This window comes from Engraulis encrasicolus, chromosome 2 (assembly GCF_034702125.1).
Source record: "Engraulis encrasicolus isolate BLACKSEA-1 chromosome 2, IST_EnEncr_1.0, whole genome shotgun sequence".
NCBI classification, from domain to species: domain Eukaryota; kingdom Metazoa; phylum Chordata; class Actinopteri; order Clupeiformes; family Engraulidae; genus Engraulis; species Engraulis encrasicolus.
This window is the reverse complement of record NC_085858.1, coordinates 31,983,519-32,006,565: the sequence shown is the minus strand read 5'-3', so window position 1 is coordinate 32,006,565 and position 23,047 is coordinate 31,983,519. Positions and strand designations below refer to the sequence as shown.

At 40.6% G+C, this 23,047-nt stretch overlaps 4 protein-coding genes across 7 annotated transcripts; 2 read left to right on the top strand and 2 right to left on the bottom strand.

The window, feature by feature from the left end:
* The first annotated feature begins 3,399 nt into the window (after positions 1 to 3,399).
* On the top strand, positions 3,400 to 5,083 carry atp5mf (ATP synthase membrane subunit f). Its single transcript, XM_063186504.1, has 4 exons — positions 3,400 to 3,518; positions 4,350 to 4,448; positions 4,643 to 4,759; positions 4,920 to 5,083. Exons 1-4 carry the CDS (start codon positions 3,503 to 3,505, stop codon positions 4,946 to 4,948), a joined length of 261 nt encoding a protein of 86 aa, XP_063042574.1. The 5' UTR covers positions 3,400 to 3,502; the 3' UTR covers positions 4,949 to 5,083.
* Positions 5,084 to 5,575: 492 nt separating this feature from the next.
* Positions 5,576 to 10,174, bottom strand: cpsf4 (cleavage and polyadenylation specific factor 4). Its single transcript, XM_063186493.1, has 8 exons — positions 9,823 to 10,174; positions 9,567 to 9,617; positions 9,314 to 9,466; positions 9,132 to 9,227; positions 8,892 to 8,985; positions 8,732 to 8,804; positions 7,635 to 7,805; positions 5,576 to 6,387 (listed from the first exon to the last, which is right to left on the bottom strand). The coding sequence occupies exons 1-8, from the start codon at positions 9,923 to 9,925 to the stop codon at positions 6,319 to 6,321; spliced, it is 810 nt and encodes a 269-aa protein (XP_063042563.1). The 5' UTR covers positions 9,926 to 10,174; the 3' UTR covers positions 5,576 to 6,318.
* A 2,443-nt stretch (positions 10,175 to 12,617) lies between these two features.
* Positions 12,618 to 16,851, bottom strand: bud31 (BUD31 homolog). The gene is made up of 4 exons (XM_063186483.1): positions 16,653 to 16,851; positions 16,360 to 16,482; positions 16,042 to 16,208; positions 12,618 to 13,863 (listed from the first exon to the last, which is right to left on the bottom strand). The coding sequence occupies exons 1-4, from the start codon at positions 16,744 to 16,746 to the stop codon at positions 13,813 to 13,815; spliced, it is 435 nt and encodes a 144-aa protein (XP_063042553.1). The 5' UTR covers positions 16,747 to 16,851; the 3' UTR covers positions 12,618 to 13,812.
* A 35-nt stretch (positions 16,852 to 16,886) lies between these two features.
* pdap1b (pdgfa associated protein 1b) lies at positions 16,887 to 22,221 on the top strand. Of its 4 annotated transcripts, XM_063186461.1 has the most exons (7): positions 16,887 to 16,901; positions 17,300 to 17,409; positions 17,768 to 17,859; positions 18,326 to 18,418; positions 18,768 to 18,886; positions 19,037 to 19,188; positions 21,705 to 22,221. In XM_063186461.1, the coding sequence occupies exons 2-7, from the start codon at positions 17,397 to 17,399 to the stop codon at positions 21,758 to 21,760; spliced, it is 525 nt and encodes a 174-aa protein (XP_063042531.1). In that variant the 5' UTR covers positions 16,887 to 16,901; positions 17,300 to 17,396; the 3' UTR covers positions 21,761 to 22,221. The 4 variants fall into 4 exon arrangements, with proteins under 4 accessions (XP_063042531.1, XP_063042533.1, XP_063042522.1 ...); XM_063186463.1 differs by lacking the exon at positions 16,887 to 16,901 and having other exon boundaries at positions 17,237 to 17,409; positions 18,771 to 18,886; XM_063186452.1 differs by lacking the exon at positions 16,887 to 16,901 and having other exon boundaries at positions 17,261 to 17,409.
* The last annotated feature ends 826 nt before the right edge of the window (positions 22,222 to 23,047 follow it).

Genomic DNA, 23,047 nt, shown 5'->3' with positions numbered 1-23,047 from the left:
TTGGCAAAATCCGTGCTCCTGGACACGGATTTTGTGTCCTTAACATCCGTGTCCAGGAGCACGGAATTTTTGGAGATCATGTTGTCTCTGTAGTTACAGCAATATTGACGTCTGTCCTTTCACCACCCCCCCTCTCCCCTTTTCTCTCATCTTCCATTCTCTTCCCTTTTGCATAGTTCAGCTGCCTATCACCTATTTCCCTGCACATCTGCCCTTTGTAATGACAAGACACTCAAAGCGGCCCTCATCTCAACTGTCATCATATAGCCTAATTTGGACGATGGGCTTTCTTCACATTGCCATTCTTCCCTGAACTCACAATTTAGCAATATGGGCCTACTTAATTTATTCAGTCTTTTTTATTCTCATTTCTTCTAGAACATCTCAAGATCTTTTCAATTGTGTGATGTGTGGAAAAGACACAAGTGGATATCTGTTTTGTCCTCCCTACACACACAATGAGTGCATTTTAATTTTTAATGAAGAAGTCAAACGCGGAATGACCTCAGAGAACGTGGGATTTCTGGGCTGAAGACACAGTTGTCTGCTTCGCTTCCATCTTAATTGCAATCTTCATTTTTGCATTTCTCCCCTGCAAGTTTTATTACTTAGCAAAGTAATGACCAGCACTCGAACAGATTTCTAGATTGTTATGCCTCAGTCTCTACTGATTCAAGTCTTTGACCTCCCATTGGGAAAACTATGAATCAGGGCTCTGACTGTCCCTCATACATTCTAATGAAAGCCATTAGACTTTCTCCCACTCCCAGATTCTTTCTTTTTCTCTGTTTGGGTTATGAATGAGCCAGAGTGATCGTGACTGTTGTCTGAAATTTCACATCTTTTCATGCCGCTATCTGAAAATTTGTGGTCAGCCTATCAATGTGCCAAATATGCCATTCTTTTAGGTCTTATCTAATCTTTGAGAGTAAAGAATAATGGTGGTTGTGAGACACGCGTCTCAGACACAGTGAGCTATGTGCAAATTACAGTGTTGTCAAGAAGACCAAATAAATCATTAGGGTGCTTTCGTCAAGACAGATTGCTCTGAATATGCTGAAGTGCATTAAGGAAAATAGATTCGAGTCTCCGCTGCCAAGATTAAAGGAGGCAAATCAGTATAGTTTGGGAGGGCGCCATATTAAGATATTTGTAGGCCTTTTTTCAACATGTGAAGACATGGTAAAGGCTTCCATCATTGTTTGTTTGCAGAGCAGGTAATGCCTCTGCAATTTGCCCTTTTCGCAATGTCAAAAAAGTTCGATATTGAAGTGAAGCAGCTAACAGCTGGTGTGGGTCAAGCTGGTCTGACACCATACCAGATAGAAGGTTACACACCACTCTCTCCATACATTTGCGCAGCACAGATGTTAATGCCACTGGACTATAGTCCTTAATGAGATCCTAATCAGTCGACTTCTTGGGGATGGCAATGATGGTGGATTTATTGGTCAGGGAAGCAGCCAGATAAGATACAGTAAGTTACACAAGAGCAAGTAATGTATGGATGTCCTCTATCTTGCACAATATGTTTTTACATTTTGAAAGTGTTGAAGGTTGAGTACTTGTTACTTTCCATCCAACTCCATTCATTCTCCTAGTCTCCTCTTCTCCTAAAGGGGCATGACTGTCATAAGATTGCATGACTGATTGTTGTTGTCGTCTGTTAAGCACATTGAGCTGCATGCCTTATATGAATTGTGCCATACAAATAAAGTTATTATTATTATTATTATTATTGTTATTAGGGCTATTATCATTATGTTTTTGGGGATATAAAGGGGCTACATAATAATGGACAGTAATGGCCAATCATGGCTTTTATTCAAAACATCATCAGAATACCTTTATGTGTAAACAGAGATCAAAAAGAGACCTTATTACACTTCGCAATAATAATAATAATAATAATAATAATAATAATAATAATAATAATAATAATAGTAATAATACAATAATAATAATAATAATAAATGTAATCCTGTAATTCCATTTCATCCTCTGAGCTTGGCACACCTCATTACCAAGTATGGTACCATAAAATACAATCATTTCGATTTTCTCCAAATATTAGTCGGAAATTTCTTCATATATGGACTATGTACTGTATATAGGCCTATGGACCAGCATAGTGTTTCTCAACGGGGGTGGTACAGCCCCCCAGGGGGCGTTGGGGAGCTCTAGGTGGGCGTTGAGAAGGATATAGCTGAGAGGGGGCGGTGCTTTGTTGCCATCGGGGGGCATTAGTCAATTTATTTTTTTAATATTATGGGGGGGGGCATAGCATGTAGCCTACAAACATACACATAGTGGCGTACACAGACATTTTGGGGGGCAGGTGCTTGAGACTGGGCGGGGGGCATGTGGAACTTCCAGATGCTCACTCACTAGGCTACAGAGGCTCTACAGTAGTCGTAGCACCTAGCATCCCCTGTACCCAGTCTTTGACAACCAGAGAAGCCTGTTCAGTTACAGCCTGCACACCATCTCCTGCAAGACAGACAGGATACGGAGGTCCTTTGTACCCAGGGCCACCCATATTCAACATCACACAGAGGGACACAGATCAGATCATCATAGGTGATGGACTGCATAAATAAACCCCCACACCTGCACACTTTATCTACATGCCTTCCGTGCTTCTACCTGGACTCTCATCCTTCGCCTTTTCTATACTTGGAATTTACACAATGCTCAATCGTGTGTGTGTGTGTGTGGGCATGTGTGGAGTGACACAGCGGGGGACTTGTGACAGCCCATCTTCTTTTTCCAAGGAATACAATATTGTACTATGCACCGTGACTTCTGACACTACTGGACACTTTGTTGGTCACCTTATCTTGGCTGCTATGTGCACACACAAATGCTTGGTTAATATATGTGTAAGGATATGTGTAATGTCTCGTGTGCATGTATTCTGTATTTATGTAGGTAGCCTATCTATGCCTCTGCTACTTGACATCTTAATTTCCCCCTGGGATCAATAAAGTATACTCTACTCTACTATTAGGGCATTATTGTCACACACTTTTGATCGCCAAGCATTTGTAGATGATAATGTTAACATGGACCACAGTACATTCCTGCACTGGGCCCCACAAAATTGTCAGCTGGTCCCCTGCTTGAAGAGTTCATTCCAATATGCAGACTTCCGTCCTCCCTTGCTGACTTGCCTGCTTGTGAGCTCATGATGACGTCACTGACGACAGAAAATTAATTCAATAGGCCTATCTTGCAAACGCACAATTCTAATGTTATTTTCTCCTTTGCAATCGGGATGGCGAATGAAGAACAGTCCGCCAAAAAAATGTTGTGGCCAGGCTGACAGCGGGAAAACTGTATCTGTTTTCTCCATGGAGGCGGGGCGTCATCAAAGCGCGAGGCCGAGGACGGGAGTCCGCATATTGGACTTTGCGCATGGTGTTTCCTATCCCACAATTCCCTCACCCCATTTTATTCCCAACATACATAGCGGCTCAAACTCGACTGTGATCACTGCAAGATGGCGGACAAACCAGGTGAGCGTGCAAATAACCTTAGAAATCTTTCTTAAAAATGGCATGCTTGTTTCTGCAACAAGTTACGTAACGCATGGTTTGAGGTATTATTTGTCAACTTAGTAAACAAGTTTCCTGGAATTGTGTCCTCTCGCTGTCACAGACCCTCAATTTAGACATGTTAGCAGTCAAGTCAAGGACTTTCCTGTCAGTAATGAAAGCTGGCTACGGCTAATGTTAGCTGACGTCAGGTATTAGCTGTGGTTTTATACCTGGACAGTGTCTCAAGATACTCATTGTAGCCAAGTCAACAGTTCTGCTTTTGACAATGAATATGTGGGCTAAACAAATCGGACTCATCAGACAGTGACCATTTGTTTTGTTCCGAGATTGCTAACTAGCTGGCTAGTATTGGCTAAATAGCATTGAAGTCGACTAGAACGGGATGTTCCAACGTTATGACAAACACTTGCATTCCACTTCTGCTGTATTGCATTATTATTATTGTGCTTATATAGTCTGTAAGAATGTCCTTCATATCTGGGCCTCTACCTTACAGTCTGCTGACATGCTTGTTTGTTTTGAGACTTTCGGAAATATCCGACGACTGTCCAATATAGCCAGTAACTTAAAAGGTTAGCACCAAGGGAACTAGAACTAGTTGAAAGCCACTGTGCAGTAGATGCCAAATACCCTTCACGTAACGCAAACATGCACTTTTAGTTGGATGGTATCTGTAACATGGATTTTTTTTCATGCAAATTAGTCTTTGTTACGATTATGAATAATTTGGGGCCTGTGACTGATTGGCACGTTGCTGAGGGTAATTTGTCAACTACTATGCTCCCACAGTGGCCCTGGCCGAGAAGAGGCTAATGGACGTCAAGTTGGGAGAATTCTTCTCCTGGATTGGCACCAAGAACCTCTCACCCATCGCGGCTGTTAAAAGCGGTATGTTTATATTTTGACAGCCAAATCAAATGTCTTGTATTCAACATAATATCTGCTTGACCAAAAAAAAAAAAAAAAAAAAAATCACCCAATTTTACCATCACCACAAGTGCTGTATCACCCTGTGCATTTGATTTTTGGACCTTGCCAATTAAAGCCATATGAATCAGCTAATTCACTCCCTTCTTCTACAGGTCATGACAAATACTACAACAAGTATATCAATGTGAAGAAGGGTGGCATTGGAGGTATTGCCATGCTCCTGACAGGATATATTGCGATGAGCTACCTTTGGGAATATGATCACCTCAGTAAGTGCCATTGTTCAATTTTCATTGGTATTTTTACTGGCTTACCAGGTTGGGGTGTGATTTCTGCTGTATGTGTAATATGACTTTCTTAACCCCATTACCTAACGATGGTGTTGATGATTTTCCTAAACCGCTGTTCTGTCCCCCTCTTTACCGATAGAGCATGACCGCTGGAGGAAGTACCACTGAACATCACACCATTCCAGGGACCACAAGGCTCTGAAGTGGCCATGTCTGCAGCAGTCTATTCATTCTTTTTCTGCTTTTCTGTCTTTACAAATTGTAGTTGTGACCAACAATAAAACTCAAGTATTTAAAATCTGAGCCTGCTACTCTACAATTCATGGCTCCAATTTCCTGTGTGAGGCCAAAATGTTCATAACCTCTTAACATACACTTTGGTACATTAAATTAATATGATCAGTGCTTCAAGTGGGCCAGTATTCAGCCTCGAGAGTACAGGGACTGAGATGTACTTGTATATAGTGCTGCATTTCAACATTTTTCTATTTTGACTACTGGCACTTAAGTTTTTCCCACTTTAAGCACTAATCATTTTTCTTGTTGAATAGATTGTATTCTTATGAATGGCTGTGTGAAATGACATTGAACCCCCCAGCTGTTAAACATTGTGCTTTGAAATATTTTCATTGTTCCTGCATTTGTGAATAGGCACTTAAATTTGCCCTGGTGCTTTCTTCGCAGGCTCTCTAACCCATACATTTGGAGGTGTTAAGTAGTTACAAAAAAATATTTTGCATCCAACCTGTGGGGTGACAAAGGTAAACATTTTAGCATCACAACCAACATCTAAAGGAGATTTTTATAACATTTTATTGAACAAATATTCCATTCTTACAGTCAAGCTAAAGTGAAGGAGACGAGATTTTTTTGTAATGCATCAACGGCAACAACTTATTACATGAGTATGCATTCAGTACAATGTTTTTAGTACAGCCCTACAAGATACCTGTGGATTTTTTTTGCTTATAAAATGGTGCCACTTAGTTGTAATTGAAGCACTTACAAGAATGGCCACATGGGGGCAGCATTTGGCTGCTGAAATATTACTACTGCAAGCTTCATACAGTGAGGGGGGGAAATCACACAATTACAGATCACTCCTGCGGTCCTGTTTCCCATGTGTGACCACGATCCAGAGTTCATGCGTGTCTTGTCTTGATGCAGCTTCATTGACTACATCAAGTAATTTCTTGTAATAAAATTTGGTGTCCGGGTCATTAAGGCGGTAAGGTAAAGATTTATTCGATGTCTACAAATCCCCATTTCAGTTCATGTTTGCAATCCAAAAAAATGTCACAGGTTAAAAGATGCCATTTCTCAACACTGCGCCAAAGCCACAAGTTGAAAGGTTAAACAAAACAGATGAGCTGTACAATACGCTTCCTTTTTCAAAAAGGTGAAGTCCAAATGCCTCAACTTTTGAGGCAGTCTTGAGTCTGGCGAGACATTTGTAAAGGCTGAATGCATTGTGACTGGCACATTGAAGGTCCTGAGATTGGTGCTCATACCATGATGATGAAAGGGTTCCCAGATGACTATTGTCCACTCAGGAAGGCCAGATGCCCCTTTGTACACTTGTTGGCATAGTGACCCTTCTCTCCACACTACAACAAGTGAAGTCAGAAAACATGTTGAGTGAGGTATGTAGAAAATACATTTTGAACACCAATAAACAATGAGAAAAGGATTGAGAAGCCTGGTAACATCTTCAGAGGGTACTATCATTTAGATAAACAGAGTCATGGCTGTGGACAAGCTCCAATTGGTGGAATTTCAGTTTAAATTGATGCATATCATACATTATTGTAATGAATCGCATAATTGGTTGTATCTTTCTCAAGAGGCTTTTGATAGATGTGCATATATAAGAAATCTGTTAGTTAGCACAACACCTTGGCAAAAAAATAAGCTCATCAGCATACAGTTCTGATAGCTAGTTTAGACCGTGTTACCGGTTGTAAAAACTCTTGACTGAATATGAATGAACAACGCTACAGGTCAAACAGCAGCATACAGCTTGGCATATGCACAGATATTCGTAGAGTATTTGTTATAGCAAAAGGAAAAATAGGGAGCACCAGGTAAAAGGGGTGCATCTGGTTATTTCTTGTAATACTTCTTCATAGCCTGATTGAATCCAAAGCACTCGCCTCCGAGTCAAGGTAGTAGAGTTAATTTAAAACCCTTTATTCTACATTGCAGTATATTGACCAGTCCCACCAGGAATAAGCGGGCATTTTCTCAAAAATGTACAATCTGAAATGCCCGATTGTGCATGAGGATATCCAGAAAATCGTGATAAAAATGCTTGAAAATGCAGGCAGCGTTTGCGTTTTTATGTCTGTATACCACAATGTAGAATAAAGAGTTTTTAAATAACAAACATATACAATACAATATAACAAACATATACAATACAATATAAACATACACAATAAAAAACAACCTTGACTCAGAGGCGAGTGCTTTGGATTCAGTCAATCAGTCTATGAAGTATTTGTTATACTGCAAGTCATGACATTCTCCAGACCACCATAAGAAGGGCCACATGTTTTCAGGGCTCTGACACCCCCAAATACCAGCCAAAATGGCTAGTAGATGTTAATCTTACTAGCCAAATACACACTCACTAATTGGTCAAAATGGCTACTAAGTTGGTCTTTTCTACCAGCCAAACTGAAATTTCATCAGCGGTTGGCTGGTGTTAATTTAGAGCCCTGAACAGGATCCTGATTGAGATCCAATTGTTACCGAATTAATTGTGGCTTTTATCATACTGGGTCATCAGAATGTGTGCTTAGCCACATGTTGTTCACCTAAGTCTGGTGTCCACCACCATTTAGCTCCTTACCTTGTAACAGGTGACTTGATCTAGTGGCCGAGGACCTCTGTTTCCTCCCATGTTGTTTTGTCCCATGGAGTTCATTGGTCCTAAATGATGTGGCATCCTGTGCTGATGGTTCATATTGCTGTTGGTCAACGGAATCACTGACACCGATGATCTGTTTGTGGATGGGATGGGCTATTGTGGGGGAAGCAGGAAAATTAGCAGAGTTGAATGAATGAAACAAGTGTACAAGCTAGGGATGCAAACGATGAATCGACTTAAATCGATTCATGCATTAATCGCTTAAAAACATTGAATCGCAATTAATCGCCAATTCAACTGACAAGAGACCCAGGTGAAATGGGCATGTGAAGAGCGTGTGTGAAGAGGGGTGTGAATAGTGGGAATATTTAAATTACCTTTGGATTAAAGAATTTCAATAGAATTAATGCCAATTTAATATTTTGTCTCCATTTTTTATTAAAATGTTTAATTTAATAGGTTTTTCCTAAAAACATTGATATTTCGGGGGAAAAATGCCACTTATCAATTAATCTTAAGTCGATCGATAAGGCAATCAACTAATAATGAATTAATCAATAATTTGCATCCCTAGTACAAGCTACATTGTTAGTGCTTATTGCATAAACAAAGTGGTTTATACATGAGAATCTTTTAACACACCAGAAAAAATTCAAATGCCCCAATAACTGTATATTAGAATGGACACCCAGTGTACAAATCAAACAAATACCCCCTGCCCTTTCCTAAGGCCTCTGGCCGCTTAGCTCGATGCCACCCCTCCTCTGAGAAGAAAATAATACTGTCGTTTCCCCACTGTCAAATGATGCAGAGCAACTTTTGGGGTCACTTTCCCCCATTCAACATCCTATTGCAAATGGGAGAATGAGCTCAGAATTGTGCTTGATACTGAACAAAAACTTTGAGTCAAACAGATTTGAAGCATTCTGTCAGCTGTGAGCAGAGTCCCACAGAAAAACAATGGCACAAGGCAAAAGACAGTCGAAGGTGCTTCAAATCTGTTGAATCATGCTGTATCCTTTGAATGTACACTACAGTCATGGTGAAGCCAATCAATTTCACTGGTGGAAAGACCATACCTTTTGCTGGTTCTGTGCTTGCAGGGGTAGAGGAGGCTGCTCTGTAGATCCCATTGGCAACTCAAAACGTGGGCTGATGAATAAAAAACAATTCATAATTTAGTACAAGAAATTCAGTTCTTCTCATCCAACTCATGAGTGTTAGCAAGTCATCACTCACTGCATGAACTTGCAGGATTTGCCTTCAGGACAAAAGCCAACCAGGTAGTTGACGCAAATAACCCTTCGTGTGTGTCTGTGTCTGCAATCTGGTCCTATACAAATAACGCAAACAAACAAAAAACAACAAATATGTAACACATATTTAAAAAATATAAACAGAAATTGCCAGGACCTCCATCTACAGGCCTGTTTATATTTTGAGACTATACATAAAATATATATATTATGCATATCTTACCATGTTTACAAAATCCTCTATCATACCATGGACAGTCTTTAATCTTGGACTCAGGGTCAATGTGCAGAAAGGGGCATTCTTTATTACTGCACTCCCCTGTGTGTAGCAAAGACGAGGTTAAGTATGTATAACAACATGTAATACACCAACACTAATTTCATACCAAATGATGAACCACTGACCAAATTTGGAGTAGAAGTAGCACTCCGGCATCTTTGTCATGTCATACTCGTGGAGAAACTCGCACTGGTCCCCCTTCTTGCATAACCCTCGGAGCCAGTGTTTACAAACCACAGTCTTTTCTCCACTTATATGCCTAAAGGGACACATGCCACCTGTTTGGAGCAACGAAAATAGACAAAACATTTAACCCTTGTCACGTATGTGACTACACTGTCTGTAAAGAGCTGATAAATGTGTTTTCTGCAAAAGTACCCTTCATGCAAGACGCTCTCATGAAAAATTCACAGACGGCAGCACCAGATTCTGAAAAGATGAGAAGGGGGGAAAGTAAAAGGTGTTACATGCACTGAACGAACTGACATACATAACCTGTATAGAATAAGACGTGGTACTACGATAATAAGAGGATCTGCCATTAGCTTTGTTGTGGAGAACAACTTCTAGCTAATAACAATAAATCAGCCATCAGACTACGACAGACCAAACTTGACTAAATTGTAATACTTACTGTCCATCCCTGGAAAAGGCAAAGGTTGAGCACCTAGTTGTTGCTCAACGGCAATTTCCAGATCAAATTTGATATGATCAACATTGGCTATTAACTCCTGCATTTTTACTCTTTCGTTAGCGAGTTTGCACAACTGTAGCGCTAGCTCAGGCTAGCTATGAATATCTAATTCAGTCTGTTGAACAGTTTAGGTCGTCAATTGTAGCAAATCAAATAAGCAACTGTTCACTTCCCTCCAAATATGAATAATTTATTTCGCTTTAGACATCACATATGGAAGAAGATAAGCATTGCAACGCGCTCAACAAGCAAGCCTCCACGGGTTTCTTTGGGTCGCCAGGGTGAACTTTGAACTCAGTTTAGACAGGCAAGATAATAGAACCCAGATCAGACATTTTTATCGATTGATTCACTGACGCGTCTGTCGCCGCCCGCTTGCAATGAAGTCGAAGAATATTTTTTACATTGCTTGGAAAAGTGTAATGCAAGCTATTATGCGTGTATATCTAGTTTCGACAGTTATTCACTTTGCATCGATGGACTAAGATGGCTACTTGAACATTTGTATTTATTTCACCCCAAATCAATCAATCAATCAAACAATTAATTAATTATACATAAGTCTACATATAGATATAGTTTACCTGCATGTGCACTTGACTCTTGACTTGACTCCACATTGTGAAACTCATGGAGCAGTTGGTCTCAGGAGCCCTTATGCCTCCCATCTTCTTGACTAGGCCCACCGGAATATTATACAGTAGGCCTATTATACAAATGAAAGAGGGCTAATTCCCCAGGCCTATTTCTATCACAATTCCAATCCATGCGCATCAGAAACAACAGAGTGCACAAATAGGCCTAACACAAAACGACTATTTAATGCAGAGTGGAGTGCACAAATAGGCTAAGTCAAAGTTGTATCAGATTACATTCTGCATGGTGGTGTGAGTGAAGCCATGCTGGATTACAAATTATATATCTTTTAAATACAAATCTGCTCATTTCTTAAACCTTAATTTCCCTTTTCCCTGTCAAAACTCATTTCTGTTCATGTCCTGTCCTGTCTACCTCAACTCACATGGTATGTTTTTGCACATTTGTTTACTACCCCCAACAACTCTGTTTTTGTACAATTGCCTTTTTATTTTTCCGTAGTTTTTTTTTTAACCCTCCCTGTTACCTGTTATATGTATCTAGAAGATAAGCTACTGGACACCTTTACTCCCCCCTGGGAGCAATGAAGTTACTCTACAACACCTGTTTTGTGTAGGCCATATGTGACCAACATGCAAGCGGCATGCACATGCTGCCAGGCTCCACACGCACGCAGTTTTGGGTCAAGCTTCCGCCTTGTATTGGCTGAAACTAACCACTGTATGTTGTGGGGCCTTCGTTCAGGTCAGATTACTCAAACTCTAATTCTCAGCAAGTTGATGCACACCTGACCATATTTCCGAAATCATTTCCCCCATGCTTAACAGCACTTATGTTGACACAGGGCATATCTTACTCTCTGGAAGGGGACTCAAGACAAAGACTTAGCATTGTTTTAAAAGCTGAAATTATTTCCAGATCCAAGAATAATGAAAGAGAATTTTAAACAATGTTTGTTTTCATCAAAGTCAAAATATTTCATCAGAACCTAGTCTAAAGAATATTCTACAAATTGTTATGAATATTTGGAAAGAATTTTAGCCCATTCCTGCAGACAAAACAGGAATAGTTGGGCCAGGTGCGTAGGTCACAGCACACACACACACACACACACACACACACACACACACACACACACACACACACACACACACACACACACACAGCTCTGCTCAAGGAGGCTCAAGATTTCAGTCATAATTGTGGTCTATCAGCCTATATTCTTCATAGCCGGGGCTCCTTTTAAAAGAACCATTAGCTGCTAAGGAGCACTGACTGTTTTTGCTGGACCCGGACCAAGTAATCTGAAAGGGCCCCCAACCCAATACATACAATATAAATGGGACCCAATTCTGGGTCCCCCATCTCCCTGGGCCCAGCAGGCCTGCTGCTAAGCAATAACTTCTTGGCTTTTCTATACACTGTTCTTTCTTCGTGGTTCCATCCTTTTCAACCATATAACTTGCCACCAGTGCTTAATTTGTCAAGCGGGAGGTCCTGGAGCGCAGAGGATGGGTGGCTCCCCCCCGAGGGGGATCTGTGATGTATTTCCATGAGGTTCCATCCAAGGTTCCGGAGCTCTCGTCTGAGATTCCGGAGCTAGCTCCCGCTTGCTCCCCCTCAAATTAAGCACTGCTTAACACTGCCAGCAGCATATTTCAAAGTTTGCATGGTGTTGTCAGGCTTGCAAACGTCCTAATGCAGAAATGCCTTAGGGAAGTATATGCAAGCCTCAGAACACCATTCTAAATTTGAAACATGGTGGCAACATGTTATGGGGATGATTTTGCTGCAGGAGGTACTAACACTTCACAAAATAGATGACACTACGAAGAAAGAAAAACAGTATATGGGAGAACTCAGTGTTTCCCATACATTAAGGAAACTATGGCGCACCGCCATAGTTTAAATTTGGCCGCCATAGTTTCCGAAAATGTAATATATATATATATATATATATATATATATATATATTTAAACGATTACCGTTTTTTAAAAAACAATTTCCTTCGCATTTTCCTCCTGGAGTTCCTCCTATAGAGAAAACCATGAGTGCTTGAAAGACAGAGGGATCAAAAGCCTAGGCAAGATGTTGCAGTTAACTTGGTTTTGGGAGCAATAAAAACCTTCAGAGAAGGGACAGTTGGGATGACTTTACTGACACTCCCCAGGCTTTGTTTTACAGTTGTATGATAACGAGTTAGGCAACAGGCCTTCATTGACACAGCAGAGGAGACGTCAGGCTGCATATAGAAATGAATGTGAAATGAATGTGAATATAGACATAAATGTGTAATATGTTACAGCATTATACATTTGCTATTACCAGAATGGCAATGAACAAGTCGCAGTGCATTACTAATGTTTACATCATGTCTGTGCTATGTCATAGTAGAGTAGTCCTATGTTAGTTAATCTTTCAATGACTCATTGACATTTTAAATTATTGAAACATTATCTTTACAGGCCAACCTATTTCACAAAATACCATTCACATTATTGCCCATCTTTAAATCGGCACCACAGCAAAAACATTTGGCCTGATCATTTTCCTGGTGCAGTGAGATTCCTGTCTACACAAACATCAAACAATAAGCTAGCAATACACTTAAGACAATGGTATTAGGTACGGCCAATGAGCGGGAAGGAAAAACATCAGTTGCAAAGGGAACCGCTAGCCCAGTGGTTCTTCACCTTTTTCTGTCAGCGCACCCCCTCACCTGACTAGCCGTGCACCCCCAACCCAACATGTATAACGTGTACAAGCACTAAAAAAGGATTTTAGTAATGTATTACAATGAGTTTTGCCTGAGATATTAATGAAAACCTTATTGTCTTTAAATGGGGACCAAAACATGTTTCAATTTGGTTTAGGTTTGGCCTAATTATAATGTTTCCAAGCTGAATTTTGGTCACAACCTCAACACAAACAACATTCTGCGCACCCCCTATAATGTCTGGTGCACCCCCAGGGGGTGTCCGCACCCCAGGTTAAGAACCACTGCGCTAGCCCATGATTTACTCCCACCTTTCATGGCATTTCAAAATCATAACAGCAGAAATCACATTATGTGGTAAACAATCCATTTATTTAAAAGGACAGTGCCTATTGACACTGGGGGCAAAAAAGGAAATTTGGAGCAAATGTTCCAAGCATCAAAAATGCATGATATATAACAATAAAAAACAAACATGCCTCAACTTCTCACACATACACCACAGATGAGGTCTACTACCTGGAATGGAAAAATGGAGAATTTGGGCAAGGTTCTTTGAAAATGCACATAACAAAAGTAAATGAGCCCTGATGTCCCATTGAAGGCATCCAGAGATTCAGCCAGAGCAGCCTCTGCATCCACAATGTGTACATTCAATAATCCGTCCCTGCAAAAAAACAAACAAACAAACAAAAAAAACACAAAACAGATTAAAAATTTCACAACCACCATCTACGATACAATATCAACTTTATTATCAGTCATCAATGAAATTCTGTAATTTCATCCCTGAGCAAGGCCAGGGCATACAGCTTTGGGGGGGAAAAAGACACTTCATCAGTGTCTCTATACTACATCTCCATACTTTGCTTCTCTATGCTACTAGTCGATCAGGCTGTCATCATGCTTTAGCGTATGTATTGCACGCTGAATGCATTCAGCGTGTTGGTGCGACATATTTTGAAGTGAAGGCGTGCTCCTCAACGGAACAGTAGAGCTTTCATGCACTTTTGACACGGGACGAGGTTTGCGCAGTTTTCCATGTCGGAGATTTTGTTTTGCCACAGCGCATTTCTGTTAGGCCAGTGTTTCCCAACCTTTTTTGTCACGTGTACCCCCTGAGCCTTTTTGTCATACCATGAGTACCCCCTCACTCATGCTTTATATCTCAATGTGACTATGCTCCATACATTTTTTCATTGTCCCAAGTACCCCCTGCAGTGTGCTCGCGTACCCCTAGTGGTACACGTACCCCTGGTTGGGAAACACTGTGTTAGGCTACTAAACACAAATAAGCTTGGCTGTGCCCTAACCAAAACCATCCCTAAACCTAACCTGTCAGTAAAGCAATGTTTCTGATGCTTTACTTTAGCCAAGAACAGCAAGATTAGGCGAATTTCTAGCTAAATTGTGCCTCAACGAAAACCACAGGGCATTGTGGAGCACGCCTTAACTTGGAAATGCGTTTTGGACACACGCGGTAATGGTTTCAAATCAGCGTGTCATCTATACGCAATGGATGATGACATGTTGCGTCTATAGATATTTTGAGAAAAGATTTAATTACTGACATTTCCACCAAAATATTGTCACTTCGAACATTTACTTGTAGGAAATGACAAATGGTCAAATAACACCAAATACGTAATGCTTTCAGACCTCAAAAATGTTAAGAAAACAAGATCATTCACTTTAAAAGCAACATGATAGTAATATTTTAACTGAGGAACAAATAAGAAAATCAACATTTGGTGGAATAACCCTGATTCTTAGTTACAGATTTCATGCAAAAATGCAGCTTGGTCAGCTTCGTTTGATGGCTTGTGACCATCCATCGTCCTCACCATCATGTTCCAGAGGTTTTCAATGGTGCGCAGACCTGGAGATAGGGCTGGTCATAACAGGGTCTTGATCTGGTGGTCTTCCATCCACACCTTAATTGACTGAGCTGTGTGGCATGGGGCATCGTCCTGCTAAAAACAGCAGTCCTCATAGTTGGGGGACATTGTTAAAGTAGAGGGAGCAGGTTTTCTTCCAAGACAACTTTATATGTGGCTTCAGTCACACGTCCTTCACAAAGATTAATCTACTCAATTCCAGCCTAGCACCATCAGATCATCAACGATTCTCGGCCAAATTTCACAGTAGGTGCAAGACACTGTTTTGTAGGCCAGGATCTGAAATTTGCCCAAAAATTGATGATGATCTGCAGGTGCTTAAGCAAGGCTGGAATTGGGCAGATTCATCTTTTCGACGAACGCATGACCGTAGTCACATACGAAGTTCTCTCAGAAGAAATCTTGCTTCCTTCTGTTCTGACAATGTCCCAACTCCGAGGACTGTTTTTTTCCCCCTTCCATCAGGAAAATGCTCGAAATGTACGCAACTCAGTCAATAAAGGTGCGGATGGAGGACCACCAGATCTAGATCCCGTCACGGCCAGTCCAACCTCTATGCCTGAGCAACATTGAAAACCTCGGAGTTGTGATCAAGAGGAAGATGGGTTGTCACAAGCCATCAAACAACACTGACCAACAATCCTTACACCAGGAGTGAGATAAGTCATCCAAGAACAATGTGAAAAACTATTGGAGAGCATGCCAAAACACATAAAAGCTGTGACTAAAAATCTGGGATATTCCACCGCAATATTTGCCTGTAGGCCCAATTTATAAAATGAAACAGAAATGTCCAAACACATAGCCTACCCTTAAAATAGTAAAATCATAAAAACTGAAGATTTTGAAACGGTCTCATTTTCTCCGGAGCTGTATTCCATATGTAATGTCACACACTTGTGCGCATATACTTAACAATTACAATCACATGAAAATTCGGTTCTCACCACTTCAAGCTTGCTTTTGGGAACTCGGCATATGCAGTTTGTTCCAAAGTTGGTGTCCCGTGTCTGAATGCAGCGCAGACAGCACAGGTTTTCATAACCTTGTTTCTTCCATTTTGCAATTAGGTTCTTGTCAGCATAGCCCTCCTTGACACAATATTCGTACAGCTCTGAAATAAAAAGGATTAACACTCGTTACAATGGCAGCCACACGCCACACACACACACACACACACACACACACACACACACACACACACACACACACACACACACACACACACACACACACACTTGATCAATAGAGAACGAGAAACTTACCTCTGCTGATGGCCTTTCTTTTATAAAACAGATCGAAGATATAACGACTACGCTGGTGGTGCAGTCTGAATATTGGCCAGAGAGACTCGACTTTTCGTTTTCCTTCATGAGGTTCTGTTTCGGCTGGGGGAAAACAGTAGATTGAATTTAATTCTACTTAATCGTGGAGAAATAAGTCAGATGTCTTGAACGAACTAAAAGCAGATTTTCAAAACACTGGTTGGCTTGCAATGGTGGTCAACACGCAACTAGCTCTAAGAGGAAGCAAACGGAGCCATAAAGACGATTCTCACCTTCTCTCATTTTTTGATCCAATTCGTCCAATGTGGGTTCTATTAGCTCCCAACCGTCTGGGGGAGGCTTTCGGCTCCTTTTCACTTTAGGCATGATCTCTTACAGTTGTTTTCACTCAAGATCTTGAAAAATTTGACGACTTGTTGTCTGTAAACTGTGAGCTGGGCCTCTGCCTTGACGTCGCGGGATATCTACGTCACGTATTTAGTGAACTGGGGCCCTTTTTCTCCGTGGCGCTTATGAATGACGTAAGTTTGTAAAAGTGGGAAAACTCAAAATTGCTATAGGAGATAAAACACATGTCGACAAAATATTTCGCAACAACATTTATTTCAAATAGTTTACTCGCTCCCTCCCCTAGTGATTTGTAACAAGCACTCTTTCTCCAAGCAGTGCCGTATTGCATCAGGTTAGAAGTCTTTATTAATGCCTGAGTAAAACAAGGAAATTGAAATGTTTGAATAATTTTATCTGGCTTTGAAAAATATATTGTCCTCACATAGGGTCATATTTTGTCTAAAATGAAAAATATTTCAATAATGGATCCTGAATCGTACGCACAGAGTTGTCTTATGTCATGCTTTTCACAAGGAGAAAAAATGGTTGCATCCCGAAATTATGTTCAACTGAGAGTTGTTGTGAGCAGGTTGCGTTCAGCTTGCAGCGTACTATTTTGAGCGTTTTGGAAGGTGTTTTCCCTGACCTGGTTTGTGACAGCGGCCACAGAAGCACATTGGATCAAAATGCCTAAAGGAGGTAGGTGGGTAAATGTTATATTTGATTAAATGTTATAATGATACTACGCAATCCCTCCTAACTCCCAGCTGTATGATAATGTGATCAGCACTTACTTCTTTACCAAAGAAAAGAGTAATTAGGCTGTTATTCTTAACCCTAGTAGCCTACATTATATTGTGTTAACATAGATCACACTGTCAAATGTGAGCCTGCCATTATCTTTATATTATTATACAGTCCAAGATGCTGTCATATTTTCCCCACACAAGATGCCTATTTAAATACTGTGTATCTGTGTAATGGTTTGCTTGTTTGTTTCTTTGTTTGTGTGTGTGTTTGTGGTTTTAAAAGTAATTTTTGAAATATATTTTTTTAGGAAAGAAAGGTGGCCACAAAGGTCGAATGAGGACATACACAAGTCCCGAAGAGATTGATGCTCAGATGAAAGCTGAAAAAGAGCGAAAGAAGGTGCACCATCCATCCCTTTTACAGCAATTGGTAACACTTTAGAATAATGGATGCAAAAAAGCATTATAAAGACTTAATAAATAATTAACTATTGATGAACAAAACATTAACAAACGTTTGTGAATGATTAGGAAATGTAAACAAATGCTTGTAAATGACTAGGAAATGTTATGTTAATATTTCATATTTATCAAACATTTACAAGTTGCTTGTAAATGAATAAAATAGTCTGTTATAAGGTGTGTAAAATCTTGAATATATCATTTGTAGATATTTTATAAAGCATTAATAAAGCTTAGTTAATAATAAAAACATTTGTTAATGTTTTATTCATCATTAGTTAATTATTTACTGAGTCTTTACTAAGGAACATTATTATAAAGTGTTACCCAGCAATTTGCAAGTTTTCACCGAATTTCTAAGTTTTGAAGCACCAATCTGTAACTTCTTGGTTTTGTCTCTACAGAGGGAAGAGGAAGAAGAGGCATCAAATGATAACTTGGTGGAAGAGAAACTCCAGGGATCTGGGTCGGAAGATAGTGATGATGAAGGAAGTTCGGTTAGTTATGTTGGTTTTTCCACACAAAACTATTCTGCTCTACAAAGGCAAAGTGCAGTAATTTTGTCAAAATTGAGTCTAGACTGAAAATGGTCTTCAATCATTATACCTTCTTTATCTTGTGACAAAGTGTTATGGTCCAAACGTGTCCCTTTTTGGATATATTGCTCTGTCAAACTGGCAGTAATTACAATATCCAACATAATACCAAGTCTTTGAAGGCATTTTTCTGAGTTTCAATGGTGGCATAGTTACTGCACGTTGCCTTTGTAGGGCTGTATTGCTTGTGCCAAGATGTTGATGATGAATTATGTTATCGATTGCTACTTGTATGCCTCATTTCTCGTAGAAGAAAAGGGGGTTGGAGGGATTAATTGAAATTGAGAACCCTAATCGCGTGGCACAAAAGTCAAAGAAAGTGACTGACATCGAGCTGGAAGGGCCAAGACAACTTTCAAGAAGAGAAAGGTAAAAACTGAAGTGATGAATTTTACATGTTTGAGAAATCCAGAAGCTGTGATGCACACATTTTTGTTTACCTATTTGTGCATGTCATGGACTAAGTGGAATTAGAAGAGTCAAGATATTGAAAGCTCATAACTTTTTATTGTTACTCAGGGAGGAAATAGAGCGACAGCAAGCAAAAGAAAGATATATGAAAATGCATTTAGCGGGAAAGACGGATCAGGCCAAAGCAGACCTGGCTCGACTTGCAATCATCCGGAAACAGAGGGAAGAAGCTGCAAGGAAAAAAGAACAAGAGAAGAAAGGTGATAAGTAGCCCCTCTCTCTCTCTCTCTCTCTCTCTCTCTCTCTCTCTCTCTCTCTCTCTCTCTCTCTATCTCTCTCTCTCTCTCCGTATAAATTGGATAAAGTATATAAATGAAGCTGTGTGACTTACTGATGATGCACTGTATATCCACAGTGGCACTATGATTTAATTTGTTTATTGAACCAACATGTAAATAGGGCAGTCATGGGTGAGCGGTTAGGGCGTCAGACTTGCATCCCAGAGGTTGCCGGTTCGACTCCCGACCCGCCAGGTTGGTGGGGGGAGTAATCAACCAGTGCTCTCCCCCATCCTCCTCCATGACTAAGGTACCCTGAGCATGGTACCGTCCCACCGCACTGCTCCCCATGGGGCGCCACTGAGGGCTGCCCCCTTGCACGAGTGAGGCATAAATGCTATTTCGTTGTGTGCAGTGTTCACTTGTGTGCTGTGGAGTGCTGTGTCACAATGACAATGGGAGTTGGAGTTTCCCAATGGGCTTTCGGCTTTCTAAATAATTCACAGTGCAGGGTGGCAAAAGTATGTCAACCCTTTCACTAATGACTTCTCCAAAGAGCTTATTCTGGAACCAGTAAACAGCCAACATTGGGACAGTTGTCCTGCCCTACAAAAACACACTAGTTTTGAGTTGGCTGTTCTCAAGAAGCTCTGGCTGATATGAGTGATTCCTTGCACAAAAATATTCCTCAGGAGGTCTGTGATCAAGTCTTGTTGACTTGCGTGAAGATGGACTGGGTTGCTGCGGGGAACAACTGGCACACTTCACAAAATAGATGGCATAGTGAAAAAAGAACAGTATGTTGAAAAATATAGAAGCAACGTCTCAAAACATCTGCCAATAGGTTATTGCTTAGCAACAAAATTGACAGTGGCCTAATGCATATTGCCAAACTTGTTAAAAATGGCAATAACATAAAAGTTTGTAGATGCCATCTCAAGTCCCTAATCTAAATGCTATTCAGCTTTCACGGGCAGAGCTGAAATGGCATGTGTGTGTACGGTAAAGGTGGCCCACACACATGGCCCAGTAATGCCAGTTCTTTCAGGACCATTACAGTCAAGAAACACAAGACAAGAAATTCAAATATGTAATTTCTTTACTGAAGAGTTATGAAATAGATTTGGCGGTATGGCTCTGTTCAGAGGAGTCCCCTCATTTCCATGAGCACCATGGAAAGGAGAGAGTCAGGGCATAGCAGCAGCGTAGGGAATGCTCTCCCAAATTACGATTAGGAGATCAAACAATTCCCCCATGAACAGAGCAGGCAACATGACAAGGAGTAGGGAGGAGGATTTGTACAGGAAGATGTTATGTCCTGCTGGGCATTGCTGCCTGTTGCACCTCCTCCGGTGCCCATGGGTCAGCTGGAGGGTCATCAGTCGGGAACCACCTTTCACTAACGTTTCGCCCCTTTAATCCCGAAACGGTTTGTGGTGGCGGGGCAGTGACAGGGACGTCTCCCTGTCACCCCCTGCAGCTGATGGGTGTTTTCCCCTGCGGCTGTTGTCTGGGGTTAGGTGTTCTTCCTCCACGTTTTGTCCTTCCTCCTGAGCCAGAGCCAAAAGCTCGCCTTTTCAGCCTCCTCTGTCAGGGCCTTTCCTGAGCCTTCCTCCGGTGAGTCTCACGTCCCTCAGGAGGCGTGTGGTTAACAAACCTATGAAGCCTCGACAGCCGACCTCTACTGGATAGATGGTGGTCATCCAGCCAGCCTCCCGGCACTCAGCAGCCAGCTCTGAGTACTTGGCCCTCTTACGTTCAAAGGCAGCCTCAATTCCCTCCTCCATAGGCACTGTTAGCTCGATGAGGAACGCTGTTCTTGCCTGATTAGCTTGCCTGAGTTGATTAGCTGATCTAGAACACCTGAGACAGATAATAAGCAGCAGCTCTTGACTACCATGGCCTGGCCAGAACTAACGCTAGGACACCCCATTTCTACAGGAATGGAATGCCTACTAAATATTAACGTCAGCTTGTAGAATGATACCTGAAACTTTTGACTTTGATGTAAAAAAAATTCTTGGATTTGGAAATTATTGTAAATTATATTGTTAATTGTAAATTGTAAATTGTTTATCCTCTGGCACCAACATGCAGTAGTACACTATATTTTAAGATGATGCATGCAAAAAAAAGATAATATGTTGAAGTATTAATAAATAATAAACCAGTAACAGAAGCAAGTTGTATGGATGGGTTATCATTTTGGGAATTGTTATTTTTTCTTTTTTTTCTCTCTCTTTTTGTTTTTCTGTTTCTTCTGCTCATTTCCCAACCAGGGGGCTATACTACAAAGCTGGTTCAGGATAAGTTAAGGTTAAGTTATGAGGTAAATCATCTAGTACAAGAGCTTTTCTTAAGAAAATCCAGGCTTCAGGCTCTTCTATTAGATGATTTACCTCTTAACTTAACCTTAACTTGTCCTGAACCAGTTTTGTAGTATAGGCCCCTGATGACAAATGTGGGTCTAAAATCTCCTTTCTCCTTCTTCTCTGCAGCAAAAGAAGCAGCCGCCACAGCAGCAAGAGGAGTCAACTCCTTATCTCTAAAATAATGGCGCGTGGATAGACCAATGTTTGGTCGTGCACATATGGACTGGTGCTGAATATGCATTTCATGATCTTAACGGTTTTTAAAGAAGCAAAGCAAGGTTATCCACTGTAGTGTATGAATGTTATATTTATATATACATATATTTAATATATATTTAAAGAAGAAAAGGTGAAAGACAACGTTGTTTGTTACTGACATATAGGCCTACCATTCAGTTTGCGCACTTTACAAACTTGGTATATTTTAAAGTATAAAAAAATATTGCTGTTACTGATTCATTTGAATCTAGACCTACTTTGCCTGTATCATGAATTGATGGAATTACACAATATCTTATGATAAAGTTTTGTCTTTCAAGAACTCATGACACACTTGTGAAACATACTAATTTGTATGCTTCAAGCAAAGTATCTGTATGAGGGAAATCAAGTGTGGGGCAAATAAATATTGCTCAGACCTGCAGTTAATTTGTTGTTCAATGACTGCTGAGGTTAATTCTGGGCCTACAAGGGCTCAGTTTTACTTTTTTCCGCTTTCATGTAAGGGTCACGGTTGATGTTTTTACCCAGCACTATAAAGCCTAGGCTACGAGGGGGAGCATGCATGTTTGGTTTTGGCAACTCCGTCTACAAAAATGGTTTCAATGTCTCCAACAACTGGTTACGCAGATGTCAGATCCCACAGTGATTAGTCTGAAGTAAACATCTCCATTTTAAATGTGTTCACTATGGTTCTCACGTGTAGGTAACCAGCTCTTTGGGGCTAAGCAGACATCTTTTCATATAGCATAGTACATTTTTCAATAAATTATTTATTGCAGAAATAAAACCTAATTGGTCATTGTTACTATATAACGCCACATTTTAATGAAACAATATATACGTATATATATGTTAATTACTTTTTTTATTTTTTTCACAACTGGGCTGGACTGAACTCTCTGGCGGGCCGGATGTGGCCCGCGTGCCGTATGTTTGACACCCCTGATTTAGAGGTATGTGGTATGCAGAGGTGGCATGCCAAAGGAAGGCTATGATTTAGGTTGGTTGAAAACACATTATTCACTGACAGGTTAAGAACGAATTTTGGTATGGGCACAGTTCAGCATGTTTATAGGTTGGTGGACATGTATTGTTCATTGACAGGTTAAGGTTAGGAATGAGTTTTGGTATAGACACATTTCGACATTACAAGCATGGTTATAATAGCCGTAGTATCCTCCATGACCAAGACTAGCGCCAGGTGACCGCACTTGGTCAATAGAGCCTTCTTTTGCCATGCTACTTCC